Genomic DNA, 21,219 nt, shown 5'->3' with positions numbered 1-21,219 from the left:
AGTGAAGAAAATGGCGACTGAAAATCGCTGTTCAAGTCTGAGAGAGATATCTGCTGAAATTTCTCCGACTCACTCCGAGTCAAAAGAATGTTTACAAGTGGTACAAGCACCAGTAGTTAAGCAACATATCTGTAGCATCAGGATCAGGTACTATCGAGAGTCATTTATAGAAAATAAACTGAGTTGACAGTCAATTTCAATTCTCCAACAATAGAACCAAAACAAAAACAATAAACCTGGTAACACTGAAAACAATTTTTTCGTGAGATTTCTATCACATCTGCAGTCGATTGATTCGCAATATTTCGCAGCACAATGGGCTTGTTTCATGATTTTTTGTTTATAGTTCACTTGATAGAAATTTTAAATTGAAAAACAGTGCACTTTGTTTCATCTCTCTTAGTACCGTAGTTTTTCGATATGGCATACATTTTCAATGCCGAATAAACCAGTAAATTGTGATATGGGTACTCCATTTTCCTAAGAGAAAGAACGATCAATTAAAATTTTCTGTAAATATTCATTAATTTTTTTTAAGAATAAAGCCAGCAATCAAATAAATATACAATAATGAGATCGCTCGAATCCACGAATAAAGCATGGAAATGGACAATAATATTTGCCTTGATAACTAATATACTACAAGTTATATCTAAATATGATTCAAAATAGAATTAAACGAGCTGTATTTTCAAATGGTTTTCGAATGCTCATGAATGTTGAGCCTAGTTTTATTGAAGCTGACTCCTGGCAAATCACCAATATTCGATTTTGAAATCATTGATGAATTTTACTTGAAAAATTTTCAATACTTTGGTACCGAAATGAAGAATGGAAGATTGAAACGGTAGGTGGTATATTTAGTAGGTCTCTTTTATTTATATGACATTCATTTCAGACTTTGTCTTCTTTCGAAGGATGGAAAGTTTTGATTTAATTTTTATTTTATCCCGGCCAAGGAGCAATATGGTGACTGAAAAGAGAAGCAAAAATATGTATAGTGAAATGTACAATTACTCCAGAACATATCAATCCAAAAATAACCTGAAAAAATAGTTTTCGGAATGTAAAGTAATGACACGCAATATGCAGCAAAATAGGCAACCGCCGAGACCTACCTTTCATAAAAAAACGTTCTACAATTAGATAATTGTAACAGTTGTTTTCACACCGAGTCAACAACAATAACAACAAAAATGACGTCTGTCAAATTGGATCATCAGATCTGTGATTGGATATTAAGAACCAATACAATTGGCAACTCCGCTCTAGACACGATCAATTTTATTGGTCAACAGACACGCGGCCTATTTAAATTCTTGCTTTTCGAATCATTCTTTTTTCTACAAATGTAAAGAGATTTTGGGACAGATTAGGCTTGATAAGTATAATATACCCCTAACTCGATCACTCTATAAGCAAACCAGTATCATTTTCCATAGTATGAAACAAGCCCATTACATTACGACTTTGTTGTGCAAGATTTACGCACAAATGTCATAACCTCAATTGTCACTGGGCGTCCCACGCCAACTGTCATAACTTAACAGCCGAAACGTCGTCAATTTATTTTTGTCTACATTTTTCAAATGTTTTAATAGTTATTTTACCATTCGGGCCGAATATTTATCCGCTTCTGCTCATAATAAAGCCAGCATAATTCCAATTGAATCCCCTCCACTCGCTCCAAACCGATTTTGACTTTAATTCACATAAATTATAAACTGTAAAGGGCATCTAAGCAATTTCGCTCTGCAACAAAAGACTTGAAACTGTAATCCATCCTAAAATGGCGTGTGCCAGCGCAAGGGTGTCGTTTTCAAAGGGTTGATTTGGTATTTCCATTGGTTGCCCAAGCTGATATAACAAAGCGGTTACCTTAACAGATTGGGGTTGCTGCTCAACAACAATGTCTGACACGGGGTTATTCAAAGAGATCATCAATCTCGTGATGACGTGGCGGTTTTTCTGAAATTTTAGCGGCGTCGTGTGTTGTAACACACGTTTACAACTCTTATTAACATCACGTTAGAAAGGTATCGATGTCAACGAGGGGAATTTGAATTTTGGAGCGGAATCTGACTGAAATTTGAAGTATCCTTCGCTCAATATGGATAAATGGTTTAATTGGTTATTTATTCATTTGGACTGAGTAGTTTGTCGAAAAAGACGATTTGGTCTACCTCAAGTCCATGGCATTTTTCAAAATCAATGTCTGAACTTAATATTGCAATAAAATGCACTCAAATCTAGTAAAAATATATTTAATTTATCTGATTTAAGAGTTCGTTTGTCAATATTCATTCCACTTTCACAAGTAACTCTAAAAGTAATTGAATAAAGGACAGTCTAAATTCTAGTATCGATATCCGCTTCATGAATTGAATATTGTACCCGCTATCACAGTTCAAATTTTATTTTAGGTCCTTTGTTATTTTCTTTTTGTTTTTCATCTTTTTTATTTTTTTTTGTAAGGTGCAAGAGAAAGAATGAACTCTGTTCAATCTTGTATCCTATTGACAAATTTGTATTTTGTTTTTCTCCATATTGTATCATGTTATTTCAGCTGTCAATAAATTCATTTATTATTATTATTATTAAAGAGGCAGTAGACTGTTAAGGTGTGATGATTTAAAAAGGGGGCTTACAGAAATCTTGGATTCTAGCTCTGGTAATGAATTTCACTGCTCTTTTTTGAATTGTGAAAACTAGACCCATCAAGTTTTGACAGCTGCTCCCCCAGAAACAAACTCCGTACCGCAAGTGGGATTCGAAAAGTGCAAAGTGTGCTTTTCTAGCAGAGTGATAGTCCAAAGACTTAGAGATAGACCTTATCGTATAACAACTTGAGGATAATTTTTTGCATAGAATACTCATATTCGTTCCAAATTTTAATTTGTTGTCTATGTTGAGGCCTAAAACTTTGTTATCTAGTTTATGAACAATGATGTGTTGTTCTTCAACAATTATATGGCCAGGTTACATTTGAAGGACATTATATTAGTCTGATATATTGAAATATAATAAATTGGCATTGTTTAACTTTGCCTATATTGTGTTCTACCTTGATTTTTAGTGCATCAGTGCTTCTTCCATGCCAAAATATAGACGTGTCGTCATCAAAACTTGTGAATTTGCCTTCAATCGATATATATGCCAGATCATTTATATATAATAAAAACAGCAAAGGACCAAGGACAGATCCCTGAGGTACTCCGCATTTAATGCTCATTTTATCTGATGATGAACTTATGAAATTCACTACTTGAACAAGATCTGATAGATATGACTCAAACCATAACAAGATGTTTCCTCTAAATCCGTAGATTTCAAGTTTTTGAAGCAATATTATGTGATCAACACAGTCGAATGCTTTTGTCAGGTTACAAAATACTGCCACCGCAGTCTCAATGATGATGAAAATCGAATGACCCGAGGAACAGTCTATCAAGCTATTATTCAGACTTGAAACAATGAATCATACTAGTTCCCCTCAGATATAATACATTTGTGCCAGCGTTTTTTTTTCTTATCCAAAGGAATTTCTGATACGGTATGTTCTTGAGCTCTTTTAGAGATTCGGTTTTGATCTCCTCAATCTTCGCAAAACGCCAATTCTTCCAGGGGTCGCTTCAATCTTGGGAACAGAAAAAAGTCGCAGGGGGGCAAATCTGGTGAATGTGTTGGCTAAGGCATGATTACGGTGTTTTTCAGGCAAAAAATTACGAACAAGCAACGATTTTTTTGAGTTTGTTTGAATTTTACTGAATTCATTTGGATATTTCAGCCCTTGACTTTGGAGTGAACCATTTTTTTAATATAGAATGGATATTACTGTATAAAATATAGTTCTGATCTCTTCAAATTGGAACTGTAATCAGAATAAGAATCATTGAAGTGTCAAATGCTTCTTCAGATATGGGGGAAATGATGATCATGATCCATTTGCAAATGAAATTCATCTCCGTCACAGAAAGCAAAACTAATGAGCTGCACGTCACAAAAACAAGATCGATCATTCTAATTAAACGTTGCATCATGTATTTATGAATTTTACCGGCGATGTCCGAATACAATGAGAGACAATTATTCGCAGAAAAACTAGAAAATATATTAGCAGAGCGTCCTTTGCAGTATCCGACATTTCTCAGTTTTTATAGAATCGAACCCGGAGACACCGGCTGAATACCAAACAGCCATATTCAGATAGGCCTGACCGAATTCCCTTCTAGCATTTAAATAGTGTGGATGAAGTATTTTGCGTCGCAAAATATGTAAAACAGGGTTTGATTTTCAAGTTGTTGAGTCGTGACAGGAATCAGAAACGGCTTCACTACCGGTGGAAGTCTTATCCACCGCCTGATCGTTGGAAATCTGAATAAACCGAATCAAAATCGACGATATATTCAAATTTTCGGGGGGATATTTGCCGCGAATAACAGAACAAGGATAGCTATAAAAATGCAACAAGGGACATTATTGAAAAGCTTGAAGGATCTAACACATTCACAGGAAGATTTTCCAGGATTTTTGTGGTCCTGGACGAAGACGCAGTATTTCAGCAGAAAAAAAACCTCCTGGGTGGGGCTCAGCTTTGATGATCTTCGAAGGTAGATCATATACAGCTGTTTCTGTCAGGCGAAAAATAAAACTTTGTTCTTGATTAACGCATCTACAAAATATTTTCCGAAGCAGACAATTTTCGAATCGATAGAAACGATAAAAATTTTGGCCCACAGCTGCACGAGTATCATTCCATAATATTTGTCTGGAGTACCTCAGGGTAACATCTTAGGGCCTTTATCGTTTATAATTTATACCACCGATGTCATCTTAATCAATTACGGCTAGTATCCAATAATCCTGTAATATATCAAAGGTAAAAATTTAACTTGCATGGAACGCTGTCATCCTCACTGGTAGAAATGGATGTTTTGACGTAAGACACTTGTTTAGGGCTCTTCAGTATCATTATGGATAACATTATAGCAATTAATTCATAAAACACGAGTTTATATCACGGAATGTATTTGATCTATTCATCGACAACATTGTAATGGCATTCATTCGCTTATTTGGTTAAATCCCAGCCAAAGGAATCTTGTTTGAATTGAATGGGTTATATTTTTTAGAAGTTATTGGTTTTTGGGAAAGAAAGTTTTTGGATTTCTACTACTCCATCTTGATACAAAAAAATGTGGGAAGCTTCCACAGAAAGGAAAGAAGCAATCAGTTTTAAAAGAAGTAACTCTATACATATATGTGTGGATCATGCAAAGAAGTAACTTTCCAGCACATTTATGTTGTTGTAACTTGTTTTTCCACTTTTGTTTTTCCATAAACCCGTCCGAGCATTTTGTTGCTAATTTCCATTTCAGTCATTTCTCTATAACCACATTCAAATGAATTGAAATACCTATTTTTTCCTACTATCTCCTCATATTCCATCTAATTGTACTTCTGCTGCCTTTTCAATCAATATTTGATAACAACAGACACTCCAACATATGCCGATAATAACATGGAAAATCTGTGGAGCAATTTTCCAATAGACCTGCACACCGATGTTAAGTCCTGCATACAATGTGATAAGGTGACTAACGCCACGATAAGCACGAGAGGGCATTTGCCCCAAGTCAGCTATGGGAAATTTCACACCAACTGAATTTTTATATTCTGGGATGTAGAGACCACTGGCGGGTTCTTTCGACCGTGAAAATAGCTCCAAACTCGACACGAAGGATTTTCTATGAACATACCGACGAGCAAAGAAGAGAGTAATGACAGGTGATGTGGTGGGGGAAAGAAACGTTGCTTAAAGGGTTTCAACAGTTTTATTTTCGGTATACAGGGCTTTTCATGGTGAGCGTTAATTAGCCGTTTCTGGCAAACTATTCAACGGATCTACCTGAAAATTACACAGTATGCATAAATCAATATGACCTACTCGCCTTAAATATTTCAGATGAAGCGGCGTTGTCGCTTCTACTATAAAGTAGCGGCTTCTTTGATTTTTCAAATGGAACACCCCGTATATAATATCATATTATGATTCATTATCACTTTGTCAACAAATTCATATACTATTTCTCTATACCAATCTATTACCGTTTAGAAAATATAAATTAGTTTCGATATTTTTTTTACCAAACATGAACTTTTATAAATGCTGATAATCTTGAACTCTCTTGCACTAAAACGATCAAATTTGAAATGGAGTGGAGTGATACTATGAGTTAATTTAATCGTCAGTGTATTTCAAAATATGTTCAAACACATCTCCACCTCTACTTAAACAAACATGTAATCTCTTCAAAAGATTGTCATGTGTAGCGCTTCTGATCAAGTCTGGAGTCAAACTATTGAAAGCAGTTGTAACTCTCGATTTCATATCTTCCATTGTTGTTATTGGAGTAGAGTAAACCATATTTTTAATGAAACCCCACACGAAATAATCTAATGGATTGCCATCTGGTGTTCTAGGAGGCCAACGAAAAGGTCCATTATTACCAATCCATCTGTCTTCGAAGATTTCGGTTAAAGCTTCGCTGACTGAATGAGAGTTATGGGGTGGAGCACCATCCATTTGGTATCATACACGTTCTCTTCCTGGTCTATTATTTAAAATCATTTGAATTCCATTCCTCAGTAAATCTTCATATTTTGATGCATTCAAATTATCATCATAAAACTCGATATAAAAAATTGACTCATTCTTTATGGCACAAAATACATTGATTTGCCATCTTTCTTGAAAACCCCTTTGGCGGACAACATAGGGATTTTCTGGCGCCCAATAATGACTGTTGTGTCTATTGAAAACTCCATTTTTTGTGAATTTGGCCTCATCTGTCCATATGATATTGTCAAAGAAATGTTCATTCTCTTGAGTCTTAACAAGTAACCATTCAAATTCCACTCTACGAGGTAAATCAGTCTCTTTCAAATGTTGGACACAGTAGAACTCATAGGGATGCCATTTATGCTTATTAAGAATTCGACAAATTGTCACGTAGGGTATACCTATCTCCCTTTCAGCCTCGTACAGAGAAGAATTTGGAAATGCATGAAAGTATCCCAAAACTGTTATACCATTGTCATCATCATCCACTTTAGACTTCTTACGAATGATTTTTGGACGGAAGGTTCCGTCTACAGTTTTTTAGTAGTCGATTTATCACATTATTATTCGGCTTCGGAAGTTGTGGATATCTTTCATGAAATACTCGACATGTTCTACTTGCAATTCTATTGCACTCACCATAAATTATTAATAAATTCAAGAAATCTTCATTACTGTAACCTAATCATGACATGATTCTATTAAAATTGGTAGCTATCACAATCAGTCAAAACCACCAACGAAAGTCTGATTTAAATAATTGGTTTATTTATTTTTCCAACGCACACTATTAAAAAATATTAATGTGTACTGTTGTACGTTAGAGACCAATACCTCAATGTATACAAATTGTAACTTTTTCTAAGGTAGGTACATACCAATTTCGAATTGACTGATCTGAGACAGTTAAAAAACTGGATCAAATAGAAATATTACTAAGAATTAAAAAAAATGTTGAATATCCAAAATAAGTGATGAATTCAAAAAAACGAGCAAGAAAACCACGTCAGTTTCCGTTTGAAACAGTTTATCTCGAAAACGGTTCAAAATAGAAATAGTATTATCTGAACAAAGATAATCTAAAATTGGATGTAGAGCTCAAAAATGTTGAAATATACAGGGTGTTCCATTTGAAAAAATTGAGTTCCACTCATTTATTCATGAGATCAAAGTATCTGCATTTTCTAAAGACCCTGTTTGAGGCAAATGAAAATATGACTCGGAGTGAAGATCCTCATAGTATCACTCCACTCCATTTCAAATTTGATCGTTTTAGTGCAAGAGAGTTCAAGATTATCAGAATTTATAAAAGTTCATGTTTGGTAAAAAAAATATCGAAATTAATTTATATCTTCTAAACGGTAATAGATAGGTATAGGGAAATAGTATATGAATTTGTTGACCAAGTGATAATGAATCATAATATGATATTATATACGGGGTGTTCCATTTGGAAAATCAAAGAAGCCGCTACTTTATAGTAGAAGCGACAACGCCGCTTCGTCTAAAATATTTTAGGCGTGTGGGTCATATTGATTTATGCATACTGCGGAATTTTCAGGTTGATCCGTTGAATAGTTTGTCAGAAACGGCTAATTAACGCTCATCATGAAAAGCCCTGTATATTGGACGTCGTTGAGAGCGACGGAAAATATTCTTTGAATAGAAATCAATATTTATATCTTCACGTGTATATTTGTATGAAAAGTGTTGAATACGTGGGTTATTCTATGTATATATTTATATTTAGGAAAATTTCAACTTCATTTCATTGACTAACGCACTGTATAAACAACTATATTTTCATATTCTTATATTTTACCACAAAAACAGATCATTAATGGATATAATGCGAAGCAGAGGCCCCAATACCGATCCTTAGGGTATTTTACTTTCAAGAAGTCTTCCTTGAGGCATCTCATTGTTGACAGAAACAGATACTTCATGTCTTTGTTTTTTTACAGATGACGAGGTTAATGGAGACATTAGCGGAGATGAGCACAGCATCATCAGTGACCACAACCCTCATCCAAACGATGAAAATTCCATGGATTCTGACAGGGAAGGAGCTTTGAATTTGGTAAGTTCATCAAAAATATTAATTCGATTTATTCCTGTTAGGAATCACACGTTGAAAGGTAATACCTCGTTAATCCTTAGCTCGCACAAGTTTCGACTTCTGAGGGTTGTCGTTCGTAGGGGTGCGACAGCTGGTTAACCGAAAAACAGATTTTTTTTTACAAATTACTACTTTACCAATCCCAATTGTGAATTTTGTCTTGAGCTTTTTGAAAATCTAATTCCTACACTTTTGGTCTTCATGTTATTCGTGCCAAAATTATAGGCTAGATAAATTTTCCACTAAGAGAATATACGAAATATCTTAGTACCGGCTCCTTCGCCATATTTTTCATTTTGGCAACTATCAAATTTATGTTTTGTTTAGAGATAATTGGTGATTATTTTGGGGTGCACTATTAATATTAGCACAATTAGAATAAATATATTATATGTAAGTATTATAATATAGTGATATTGCACACAGTACAAAACTAAGGGGTTCACAAAAAGGCATTGAAAAAATTATTAGTATATATTCCAGAATGAATATTTTAAATAATATGTTTTTGACGGTGTCGTCACAAGCAAATTGAAACAGTAATTATTTATTCATTACATTAAAAATACTAACCTTTCTTTCTCTATATATCATGGAAAATTTAATATATATAAAAAATAATCGATCTCAGTATGAAAGTTTTGAAAATGTGCACGACTACAACACTAGGCATAAAAATGATTTGAGTACAAACTACTGCCGCTTAAAAAGATGTCAAAAGGGACCAAATTTTTGGGCTGTGAAATTCCTTAACCATATAGGCATTTGCCGTTGTTTGAAAATACCCAATTTTAAACTTTACTGCTTTGTTTTTAAATGTGCTCGTCGTCATAACTCAGATGTACTTATAAGATATAAATATTTAAAAAAAAAACTTGTTCTATGAATTGCAAGCATCTATTGTTTATGTAAATATTAATAGATGCCTGACATATACTAATTTTAATTATATGTACATATTGACTTGTGTAAATACTGATGAATGTATAAAACACCAATAAATTATCTATCTATGTATCTATTCAACAGAAAATAATACCAAAAATGTGAAAGTAGTTTTTTGGTAAACTAAACTGATTGATTCGTCAAAAATTATGTTTGTAGTCAAATAGTTCATAAATATCATCAACAATTTTTATTACTATTGATCAGTTCAAAAGCAGATGGCAATGGATCCAATAATCTTTTCAATGATTTGAAATCGAATTCCTTTCAGAGTATCATTCCTCGCACTAGGCAGAAGCGAACAACAAACAACATGTTTGTCATCGCTCCATCTGCCCGTGAACGAGTTATTCAACCCCATATCCAAAAGTTTGCTCAATTCCTCGTATAAGGATGAAAACTTCACCAAATGAGTGAGCATAATTGGAGAGATATTGAAATTGATATCATTCACGCAAATGATGAAGGCACTGAACCTGAAACTCTAACCCCTTGTCCTGAGGTTGAAAAATCTTTCGGTAAATCAGTATTTTCATTAACGAAATAGCAGTTTTCAAGCGATAATTCATAAACCTCTACGATTCACGATAAGAATATACTTGATACAAATATGCTTACGAAACCAAATAATATTTTTGAGGCCATCAAGTGCTTATTTCACATCCAGTGACCAATCAATCATAAATGATTGAACAGCATCTCTGAACAGTTCACACAAATGAAATTCAATTTCAAATACATTGAAGGGGATGCTTCCCCAAAGAATTAAAACATTTAACTTTTGAAGAGGGGAGTGAGCGGATTCCCGTACATTCGGGATTCAGAAGTTCAGATTTATTATTGAGAACACCAGTTTCAAGATGGACGACTTGTTTACGATCCCTCAGGACTGATTTTCCATTTGCGCATTTCAAAATTATGTGTAGGGTTGTTGAATAAATAGTATGTCGGCAGGGCAGGCAATTGTTTGTTTGAAAGTTGGGAAATTTGTTCAAAATATTTTTTTTATTTTCTCTCCAAAGGAAAAACAGTTGGAAAATATTTACAGTTGTTCGTAAATATTGATCATACAAAACGGAGATTACACCATATTTAGTTGCTTATCTAAAAATTGTCAGATTTTTCCTTATCACTCTATGACTGTACCATTTGCCCTGTTCAAAGACTGTGACAGTTTTTACTTTTGTTTATTCATTTGTTTCTCTTTATTTTTTCATTTCATTCAAAGTGGAAAAAATGAAACTTAACGTAACAAATTAATGAATTAACTGTTTTAAACACATCTATTTCCAAACAATCACAAACTAATTCATTTATTACAACAACTGATTAACGGAAAAACAGATTTTTTAAACAGATTTTAAACAGATTTTTTTCAAACTTAGCAACTAACGCTTAATTTATTTCCACTATTTGAATTTCTTGTTTAGCCGCTCGATTCACTTTCTGAAGTGCCCTCTTGGGTCGGGAAGACGTGCGAATGCGAATCCCGACTACATTCTTTCGGGATGATGTCATGTGTTTGGTCGCTGAGTCGGCCGGCATATTGGTCAGGGGCGGCTTCAGAATCGTTACATTAACTAAGCCCCTTTTAGATATTAGTAGAGTTAGTTTTTCTTGAATCTCAACCAATATATTGATTACTTAGAGGTTATTTGCCAAAGTCACAAGTTCAAAAGGTTCTATTTTCATTTATATTTTTCAGAATCGTCAGTCTTTCAAATTTTAAAAATTCTCTCGAAAAGCAAATTTTGGAAAATGAGATTGTGTCTTTGTAGCGAGGAGTTAAGAAGTCATCTCAAAATTTATTTTCGGCATTTTTCATTTGCAATCTGAACCTGACAAGAAATTACTCCTTCTACAAGAAATTTCGAAATAGTGATTTAAAATCACTGTTTCATAATGTGTTTTATTTCTTCCTATGAAAATTGAAAACTGAAAATGTTTTATTCTTGATATCAATAATATTGGAAATGATGAAGAAATCTATAAATTATATATTTGAAATGTTCTAAAGTTTCAACTGAAATGTTTATTCTTGTGAACGTTTCCTTCTTATAGTTGTAATTAATCAGATTAAATAAATTATTTTTATGGCAAGTTTTCGAATTTCGAGTCGTCATATCTTTTTACTAATGAATAGGTACTACTTGAAGATTCTCTGAATTATACTATGTTTCCTGTAAAATGGAAAACGGTAAATATTCGTTTTGGGGGCACCCAACGATTTTGAAAAAATTTTTGAGTGTACTTTACGTTTTTAAGGTTAATGGCATAGTTGGTACGACTGAAGCTGTCAATATTCCTAAATTTTAACATTTCTATTGGAAAAATGATGATTGTTGAATTGAAAAGTGTCAATCAACGAGGAATGAAATGTAAAGGTGACCTATCGAATATATTCTGGTGTTTTTAAATAGTTTATCTTGTGATAAAGAAGGCTGAAAAGTTGCCCTTTTCTGAACTTTGAAGGGCCGTAACTTTGTAAATAAGAGAGAGCGCCGCTTTTTTTTCTCTCGGATTCGTAATCTAGCCATCAAAATACGTAACTACACTCAAAAATTTTTTCAAAATCGCCGGGTGCCCTCAAAACGAATATTTACCTGGAAAACATGGATACCTTCACACAAACACTTTAGCCAACATTACTCATTCAAAAATTGTTCGCCGCTGACAATTTTTGTGTTGGGTAAAAGATCTAATAATGAACCTTTGTATCCTTTGACTTGTTTCTGAAGCCCGCTTTGTTTTTCTTCTTTATTCTTCTTCTTTCTTCTAGAAGTCATGACTTGGTGTTTGCAATCAGAATACTTTTTGGGAAAAGAAACGTTTTTTGAAATCTATATGTCCGAAACAAAAGAGTAATGATTTCAACTGCGAGCTCTTGAAAAGCATTCGAAGATAATTCCCAAAGCGAGTAAATTCATTTTGTGGAACACACTCAGTTTTCTGACAGTTTGAGCGCCATGAATATAATTAGTTGTTAAATTAACCGCGGTATAATTGGTCAAAGAGTGGGTATACGAGCAACCATTAAGCTCTGTAAATGAAATTTGCACGTCATCAACACTCCATTACAATTTAACTAATGGAATTCGATAGTCACGTCTATATTCGAGTCATTTTGATATATTTCAACATATACTCATACAGTGAGCATTAAAAGTGACTTTTTTACTGGAAAAGCTTTGGAAGAGGTGCTAAGTAGTGTAGTTTTGTTGCTAATGAAGCTCATCTATTGGCATCGAAAGGAGAAATTGCTTTAGTCCCAATTTGATATTGCAAACCATTTGGAATCACCTTGTATTTCTCAAGTTCATCTCAGAAAAATCCGCTGTGTATAATACATCTTGTATATGAGGTTCATTGGCTTTGTATGAAGTGATCGCAGAGTATTTGACATTGAAAATCGAGTCATTTGGATCACACCGAAAATGTAAACTGTCAATCTTCTTCTTTATTTTGATAGACGACATTTGACAATATCGATTGAGGATTGAGAACACATTAGTCAAGTGAGGGATTTATAGAAATATGATTTTAATGAAAGCGCAACCGCATCGAAATTTATATTTTTAATTGTTGGTTACATTCAGAATCAAGAAAGCTGTTTTTATTTGAATTTCAATTTTGGATTGAAAAGAACGAAAATGCTTTGAGCGATCATTTCTGCCCTGGCACAGCTAAAAGGTCATGTGAGGTTGCTAGTCAATAACAATTTTGATAACCTTTCCAACAGATAGTGAAGACCATTCATTTAGGAGATGAAAATTTGAATATAATCATTTGGAATTTTACATTTGAATTGATTTTCGACTCGCTTCACTTCACTTGCAAGTTTCAAATATTTGATGTTTGAAATTAAAGCCTTCTAGGAACATTTATTGAGTCAATATACCGAAAAAATGTTGATGACAACTTTTTAGTCGGTTATGATTCAAATCATAATGTACATTTCACTTCATCGGTTCAACGTAAATGCAAAAAACATGTTTTGTCCTTATGAAACGGATCTGTCGCTATTAGTGCGAGCAAAATACAATGGTACTATTAATGAGTATGAACCACAGACGATTCGTCTGGTTTCCTCCATGATACTATTAACGAATAAACCACAAAACAATTATTAGATGAATTAAGAATAAATCTTGCGAATGAACTGTCATGCTTTCTGGAGATTGAAGAACAGATAGATTTATAAGTATGTTCCATCGATAACTTGCTTTCTGGTCGTTCAAATTTCGTAAATTATCAGCTGAGAAGATTTTAACCAATAAATAAGAGGTGTGAAAGTCCGTTCTTTAATCAGTGATGGATATAATCTTATTCTCTTGTAAGGACTTCAATTTTTATCTTATCTAATATTACCCACATCCCATTTCGATCATTTTAATTTCAAATTTTTTCATGTTCTGGGGTTCTTGGTTGTCCTGATTCAATCTGGTAAGAATTATTATTATTTATGGATGAATTATGAATGTTGTGGAGCTGTGTAAATATGTCTCTGACTTTCAAATTATCCCTGTACATCTATCTCTCTCTCTATCGGTCTTTCTGAAACGATCCTATTTCATACCCTATTGTCATAATTAACCACAGAACATTAAACTCATAACAATTTTCACAAAGGAGTATTATTATTCAGTTCTGCCAATTGTTTTTTGTAGTAACTGTCAATTCACTTCATTGAATGAAAATTAGGGAACGCATGTATTTTTATTCTTTCAAATAATTGATGTATCACTCGATTTCAACTTGAATTCTAATAATTTCCTCCACATGCAAAAAATAATGATATTCATTCAATAATTTTGGTTCACAAACATGATAGGTATATAATACGTCACAAATAGAAACCATGAGGAAAATCAACACATTGTAGACACATTAAAAATCAACAAGATATGAATATCACTATACAACATTTATCAGATTCTTCTGTGTAGGAATGTTCAAATGGTTCTAAATCCTATTTTTTTATTTTCAGGTGACCGCAACAAACGAACAACCAAGGATATTAACGCCAAATTCGCAATCACAAGTCTCTAGTTCGAGTCCTGGGGTAGGAGCAGCCCTGGCAGCGTTAGGTGGTCTAGGAGGGATTTTCGGTAATCATCTGCAGATGTTAGGCAGCCTTTCGGCCTTCCAAAGGCCGCAAAATCTACAGCAATTGCAGCAGTTGGCCATGCTGCAACAAGCGAGCGGAAATCAAATAAACCAACAGGCTCAGTTTCTGTTTCAAAATCAGGTGAGTTTTTTATATATCGGATCATCAACAAAAAAATATTGAGGAAATAAATCGTATAGAGGGATGATCACTTTTTGAATAAAGTGAGCATATACTCGAAGGGGCCATTGCCGCGAGGTTGCGCTGCAAAACTCAGGGAAAACTAAGAAAAAGATAAATGTCTTTTAGTGTTGAAATTTCTGCGAATATTGAGTACTTTGTTGAGAAAGGAATGTTAGTGAAACTAATACATTATTTGAAAGATGATACTGGAGTGATCGACGGGATGAAGCAGTTTTATAGGTCAATCATGTGATATTGTGTGACGTAGAAGATTTGGCAATAAAATTATTCCTCAAAATCCTCCTGCCATGAATTAGATTATGTCTGGTATCTCCAATCAATGATCTTGATAAATGGTGTATGTGCAGATGTACAGGAGTCAATAACTTAATTACTTATTTATCGGTGAGGAGGTCTTGAATGATCTTCATTATAATGATAAGTGTCCTCACTAGGAAAACATACATAAATGTGGTAATTGGTTCACCGATTTTAGGTTTCCCATTTCTTCGATACGTTTTAATCTTGGGGAAAGCTGGGCTTTTCTAATGTATCAGTGTACAATACCTTCTGATTTTGGATCTACTAGTCATTAGGGGAAACTGACTTTCGGTAAAACGTTACTCAAGGGTGCTAATCAATGTTTTCCTTGAGTTTAATGCTCGAAATATTAAATTTCACTACTCCATGGATGTAACAAATATCAAATTAGACAGCGGTGTTTCGGTTATATTAGATAGTCAATGTTGCCAAACTTTCCAGGCTTTCTCAAATCTACCCAGTTACTAATTTTAGTCTTATCAGTGTATTTCCAATAACAGTCAAGATCATTGTTGGTTGAAGATAATCAAATCATCTGATGATAATAGATTCAGACGATAATGATGGTCATAATGATCTTGAATAAAAAAATTTCAGTGTATCACTTTGAATATCAAAACGATTTTTTGAGAGGCCCCAAAATAATTCAACTCGCATCAATAATCGGATTTAACACAATCTAGTCTCAGCGATAATATCTATCCATATGCTCAAAAATGTTTTAAGAAAAGAAAATTCACTTCTAATGATTATGTAATCGAACAAAATTCACAAAACGAATTTCACCTCGATTTGCAGTACTCACGATTTTATTTTTCTTTCAAGGGTTTCCTACAGGGTTTTCCAAGATCGGGTCTACCATCGAGACCCCCCCATTCAATGCAGGTGTGTTGACATATGATAACCATGTTTTAGTATTCGTCCACCTGCATGTATGTTATGTGTCACGTTTTTGTCTTAACTAAGTGTTTATTTCTGAAAAATATTTACTTTGAATTCCACTGCTACATCTTACACCTCAAATCGGAAATTCACCACAACACCCGACAATTGCATCTCTATCAACCGTCAATAATACACTTGAAAATTGAAAACCTAGAAGTTTGCCCTTTCTACAATTATGTACGAGTAATGTTGTCCCATAAATGTTCCCATAAATATTCTTAGAAAAACTCTGATTTTCTCCACAAAAAATGACTTCCTTTCTTTCAAATAGTATTTAAAGTATCACACTTTTTCAAAGTACTGTTATTACATCCAACACCTGCTCAAAATAAAAAAAAACTTGATGTAATTCAAGAATTACTAGATTGACAATAATAGTAACATCGTATTTCCTATTTTCCAGGTACAGCAAATGGCTGCTCAGCAATTACAGCAGCTGCAGAAAGTACAACAAAATACTAGCCAACACAACACCAGCATTACCCAAAACGCACCCCTACCTCAAACGCAAACGACACCTCCAAACAACACCCACCACATACCAGCCAGTATACTCACTCCCAGTACGCCCAGTTCGGGGGGACTGACGCCGCAGCACCTAAAAAACCCTTCACGGCTCATGGAACCATCTCCCGAAGAAACTACCGATTTGGAAGAGCTCGAACAGTTCGCGAAAACCTTCAAGCAAAGGAGGATAAAACTCGGTAAGTTTTTAAATTCACCGGTATACCTTTGGCCATGAAAATAGATAAGTTTTCAGGCTCCTTCTCACTTACAGCTGTAAATTGGCTTAAATTGACACAAATACAATTGTAAATTGACAGATACACATTCATAACTCCTTATGTAGCGAATTCCTTATATTTGAATTTTGCACTCCGCACAATAGATGTTAGCACGTTACATTCTTGTTAAATTGGTCTCGCATATAATTGTTAATGAAAGGTAAAGCTAAATTCAATTAGTAGTACATTACATTCCCAAAAAATTGCAAGGCATCACATATTTTTTTGAGTTCTAGTTGCATTAGTGAGGTCAGGTTATTCCTGGATTTTCGTTTAATTTGGTGCGCCCGAAGACATATATCCAGCCACGAAGATTAGATCATAGATTAGATTTCGTATATTTTTTATAAATCTTCAAGAAATGTAACGTTCTGACATCTATTCTGCCGAGGGCAAAGTGTTCACGCATTGAGTTCGCTGTCTACAGAGACGCTGGTCATAATTTACAATTATAACTGTGAATTTGTCAATTAACAGATGTGAGTGTGAATTATGTATAAATAATATCAATGTCTGCAGCCCTTCTGCAGTTATAGTTCGAAATGAAAACAAACCGAAATGGCGAAAACCTGTTTAATTTGTTATTTTGTTATTTTGTCATTGTTGGCCATCTTCATCATTTCTATAATTCAGAACTTGACAAGATTAAAATACAGATCATAACTTTTTTTCGGGGGATTAAACGAAACACAGGAGTTCAAAGTAACTAATGTTAATGAGGATTGTTCCTCTTTTTTCACATATCAAACGCTTAAACTTCACCAGCGTCTAGAGATCGCATTGGCTTTGCATGAACTCATCCAGGGCTATCGAGTTCTCTGCAAAACTTGAACTCAACTGGGATTCTGGAAATAATTGCTTTAGGTAGAGTGTTGATGAATCTAAACAAATCTATCCTCTATTAAAAACACTTTTTCTACGCCAGAACAAAAATACTGTCTCTCTACATGCGTAGAGACAGTATTTTTGTTGTCATCATCGACATACCGTTGTTCCCTGTATTGAACAATACATTTTTCATTCTTTTTTTTTCGTATTCAACTACGAATACCTCCAGTAATATCCATCCAAAGATCAGTTTTAACAGACTATGACTTTTTCTTTCACTTTGTTTCATAGTCGTCTAAATAGTTTTGTTAAGAATATCATACAATTTAAAAGATACGATATTCGATTTGACACTATCTGAATTTCAGTTCTTTAGCTGAGAGTGTCTTGGTAAATCATCTACTTTCTCTTGGTAAATCATCTACTTTCCAAAGAAACAAAGATTCAAAAGTTCACATTTCTTGTACTTTATCGAACATGGGTTCAATCATACAAATGGGCGTCAATACGAAATGAACTATAACAAAGTTCAGATGTTTCGCCAATTTTCTTTGAAGAGTGTTCGAATGTAGATTATTCGTTTGTTTGTAGATATTCGTATTCGTTTGTAGATATCGTTTGTTTTTTAAGTTCGTCTCACTCCAATTATTAACGGTGTCCATTAAAAATACTTCAAGGAAGTTCTGCAATAAATATAAGCAATGTTAAAAAATATATAAACTTTCTGTCACTGATGCGCACATGCCTAGCAGCCTTCTCAGGCTGCTATGACACCCCATTTTGTAGAAAATTGAAAATGTTTCTTTCTTGAATGTAATGAATTCATGAATGAATTTACTATTGATATTTTTCCTTCCAGGATTCACCCAAGGAGACGTTGGATTGGCCATGGGAAAATTGTACGGCAACGACTTCTCCCAAACAACGATATCCCGATTTGAGGCGCTCAACCTAAGCTTCAAAAACATGTGCAAGCTGAAGCCTTTGCTGCAGAAATGGCTAGAGGATGCTGACAGTACGTTGAGCAATCCTGGTGCTCTCAGCAACCCCCTAACAACGCCAGAAACTATTGGCAGGAGAAGGAAGAAAAGAACATCCATCGAAACAAGTGTCAGAGTAGCTCTGGAAAAGGCCTTCATGCAGAACCCGAAGCCAACTTCAGAGGAGATCACAATGCTGGCGGATAACCTCTGTATGGAAAAGGAGGTAGTCCGAGTGTGGTTTTGCAACAGGAGGCAAAAGGAAAAACGAATAAATCCTCCTACAGCCAGCATGGGATCACCATGCTCTGTCGGCAACAGCAACGGTGGCATGTTTCACATCGCTAACAGTTTAGCGACTAGTCCTCTATCTCTGGTGACATCCAGCGGCCATAGTTATAATCCGAATGTGATGGTCAAACAAGAATGACCCCAACTGAACTTTTTTGCGGACCACTATTTGGAATAGTGGGCGTATTCGTGCAATGATATTGAATAATTTCAACGTATACTGTTTCCAGGTTGTGGTTGTACCACAATCGACGACTGTTCAGAAATAAAACATGCCAAAAATGTGAGGAAACTGCTGTTTGTCAGTTCACTACACATTGGATCTCAGTGTCAACATAATCATTTACTTGGATCAAGTAATTCTCCTCATTTATACAAAGGCAGCACTCTATTTTGTCGCCTGTCTTCCACTTCGATTTAATTTCAAACCATTGGCGTTGCGGGACTGCGTGTTTTTAAAGTTATTCTGCTGACTGTTTTTGTTATTTATTTATGCCAAATATACTTATGTCCATATAGCTTAGACTTAAGGTTGTCGCATTTTGTTTCATAGCTATTATATTTTAACGTTTGAGGTGTACAGCTATACTGTAAATATGAAAATTATCGGTTGCTATTCTTTTTCGTGAGTTGTTAAAAGAATTGTTGAGATATTAGCAGATGACATTCACTCGTTAAGCAGGGTCTCATATTATTATCTATTTGAATGACTGTCACTTGCTAGTCGTGTACAATTTGTAGATAAATACATGTTATGAAGGTAAATATATTAGCATTCTAGATAGATATCCGTTTAGCATCTGGTGTATATGATCAACTCTTCGTGTCAGTGTATATATTGAATTTAGCGGTTCTTTTTTCTACGAGGACCAATATAGAAATGTTTAAAGTTCCTAATAAGAAATAATCATTGTTGATATTATTATTGAAATTGCTCGTAGAGTACCACAATTTTCCAATATTTTATTTAATACCGCGAAGTTTCAAATCACAATAGACTGACGGCGTCTTTTCTGTTTGAAGACCTGAATATTGGGAAGAATAGGGTCTAGTTTTTTTAAGTTTTACACACATATATTTACCTAATACTGTTGTTTTTAAATAATGAAACTATTTGAAGCATATCACTTGAAAGGAATTTTCCATAACTGCTATGGTTCAATTAGTAAAAGTTTGGATACGAATACCTACATCTCTTTGCCGGTATTCGTATGCAGCTGATTTGGTATTTTGTAATACATATAAACGTTCAAAAGTCAGTTGTTCTTTACTGCCATATCTAGCTCGAGCTAGGTTTGGCAAGTATTACACCAACTGGACTTAGGGGAATGTTCAAAGGCCAATCTTCTGAAAGTGATCAACATATCGTAATTCTTTAGCTGTATAGTATTTTAAAGTTATCTTTTCAGCCTGTGAACATTTCAGATATCCAAGTCATATCAATGTGAATTAGTGTAAGATACATTATCTTGGAACGATAATATCCCAACTAATGATTTTAATTCGGTCTGAAGTTTTTAAACACTCCATAGAACATTAGTCCTGTAGGTATATGTGTGTAGTATATGTGTTAGAGGTTAACAACTATGGCCAGAAAACTGAAGGTTTCTTGAATCCAGTTGCACTCCAAATTGGTTTACGACTTTTTGTACAATAAATGTAATGGTAAAATCAGTTATATAGATCGATGTAAGTATTAGTGAAGTGAGAAACGATTTCGAAAATGTATAAGACCCTATTCAGAAGTGTAACATATACAACTGTGGTCTAGGCAATAACATGTACATTATTTTCATTAAAGAAATGAATTCATAAACTGTTTTTCATTCTCCTATATCACGTTTAAATATTATTCAATGGTTCTTGAAGTGATCTAAAAGGTATGAGGATCTACATGATGAAACATATAATAAATGCATTGAAAAGTCATTACACTCAAGTCCAGAATTCAAGGTCGGTCACATTCTTCAAAATTATGTTAACGATTATTTTAATTGTGAAATAACTCACAAAGAAAGATATCAAATTGAACTGAACCTTGTCGTAAAATATTCATCGATAGTGTAAAAAGCGTTATTAAGCAAAATCTGTTC

The 21,219-nt window shown here is 34.1% G+C and overlaps 1 protein-coding gene across 2 annotated transcripts in view; it reads left to right on the top strand.

Annotated features, from left to right (window-relative positions):
* LOC111510503 (uncharacterized) overlaps positions 1 to 20,942 on the top strand; it is a 151,388-nt gene extending 130,446 nt beyond the window's left edge. Inside the window, exons 5-9 of one of the 2 annotated variants that reach the window (XM_074176194.1) lie at positions 8,587 to 8,702; positions 14,674 to 14,934; positions 16,123 to 16,182; positions 16,646 to 16,946; positions 18,715 to 20,942. In XM_074176194.1, the coding sequence (XP_074032295.1) occupies positions 8,587 to 8,702; positions 14,674 to 14,934; positions 16,123 to 16,182; positions 16,646 to 16,946; positions 18,715 to 19,265 (1,289 nt within the window). In that variant the 3' untranslated portion in view covers positions 19,266 to 20,942. The remainder of the gene's footprint in view (positions 1 to 8,586; positions 8,703 to 14,673; positions 14,935 to 16,122; positions 16,183 to 16,645; positions 16,947 to 18,714) is intronic. The other variant, XM_074176195.1, reaches the window with a different exon arrangement.
* Positions 20,943 to 21,219: the final 277 nt, after the last annotated feature.

Source organism: Leptinotarsa decemlineata, unplaced genomic scaffold, assembly GCF_025532065.1.
Source record: "Leptinotarsa decemlineata unplaced genomic scaffold, Ldec_3_MD MMD2_tig00001621_RagTag_RagTag, whole genome shotgun sequence".
Classification (NCBI taxonomy): domain Eukaryota; kingdom Metazoa; phylum Arthropoda; class Insecta; order Coleoptera; family Chrysomelidae; genus Leptinotarsa; species Leptinotarsa decemlineata.
Note: the sequence above shows the minus strand (reverse complement) of the source record. Positions and strands in the feature narration are given on the sequence as shown.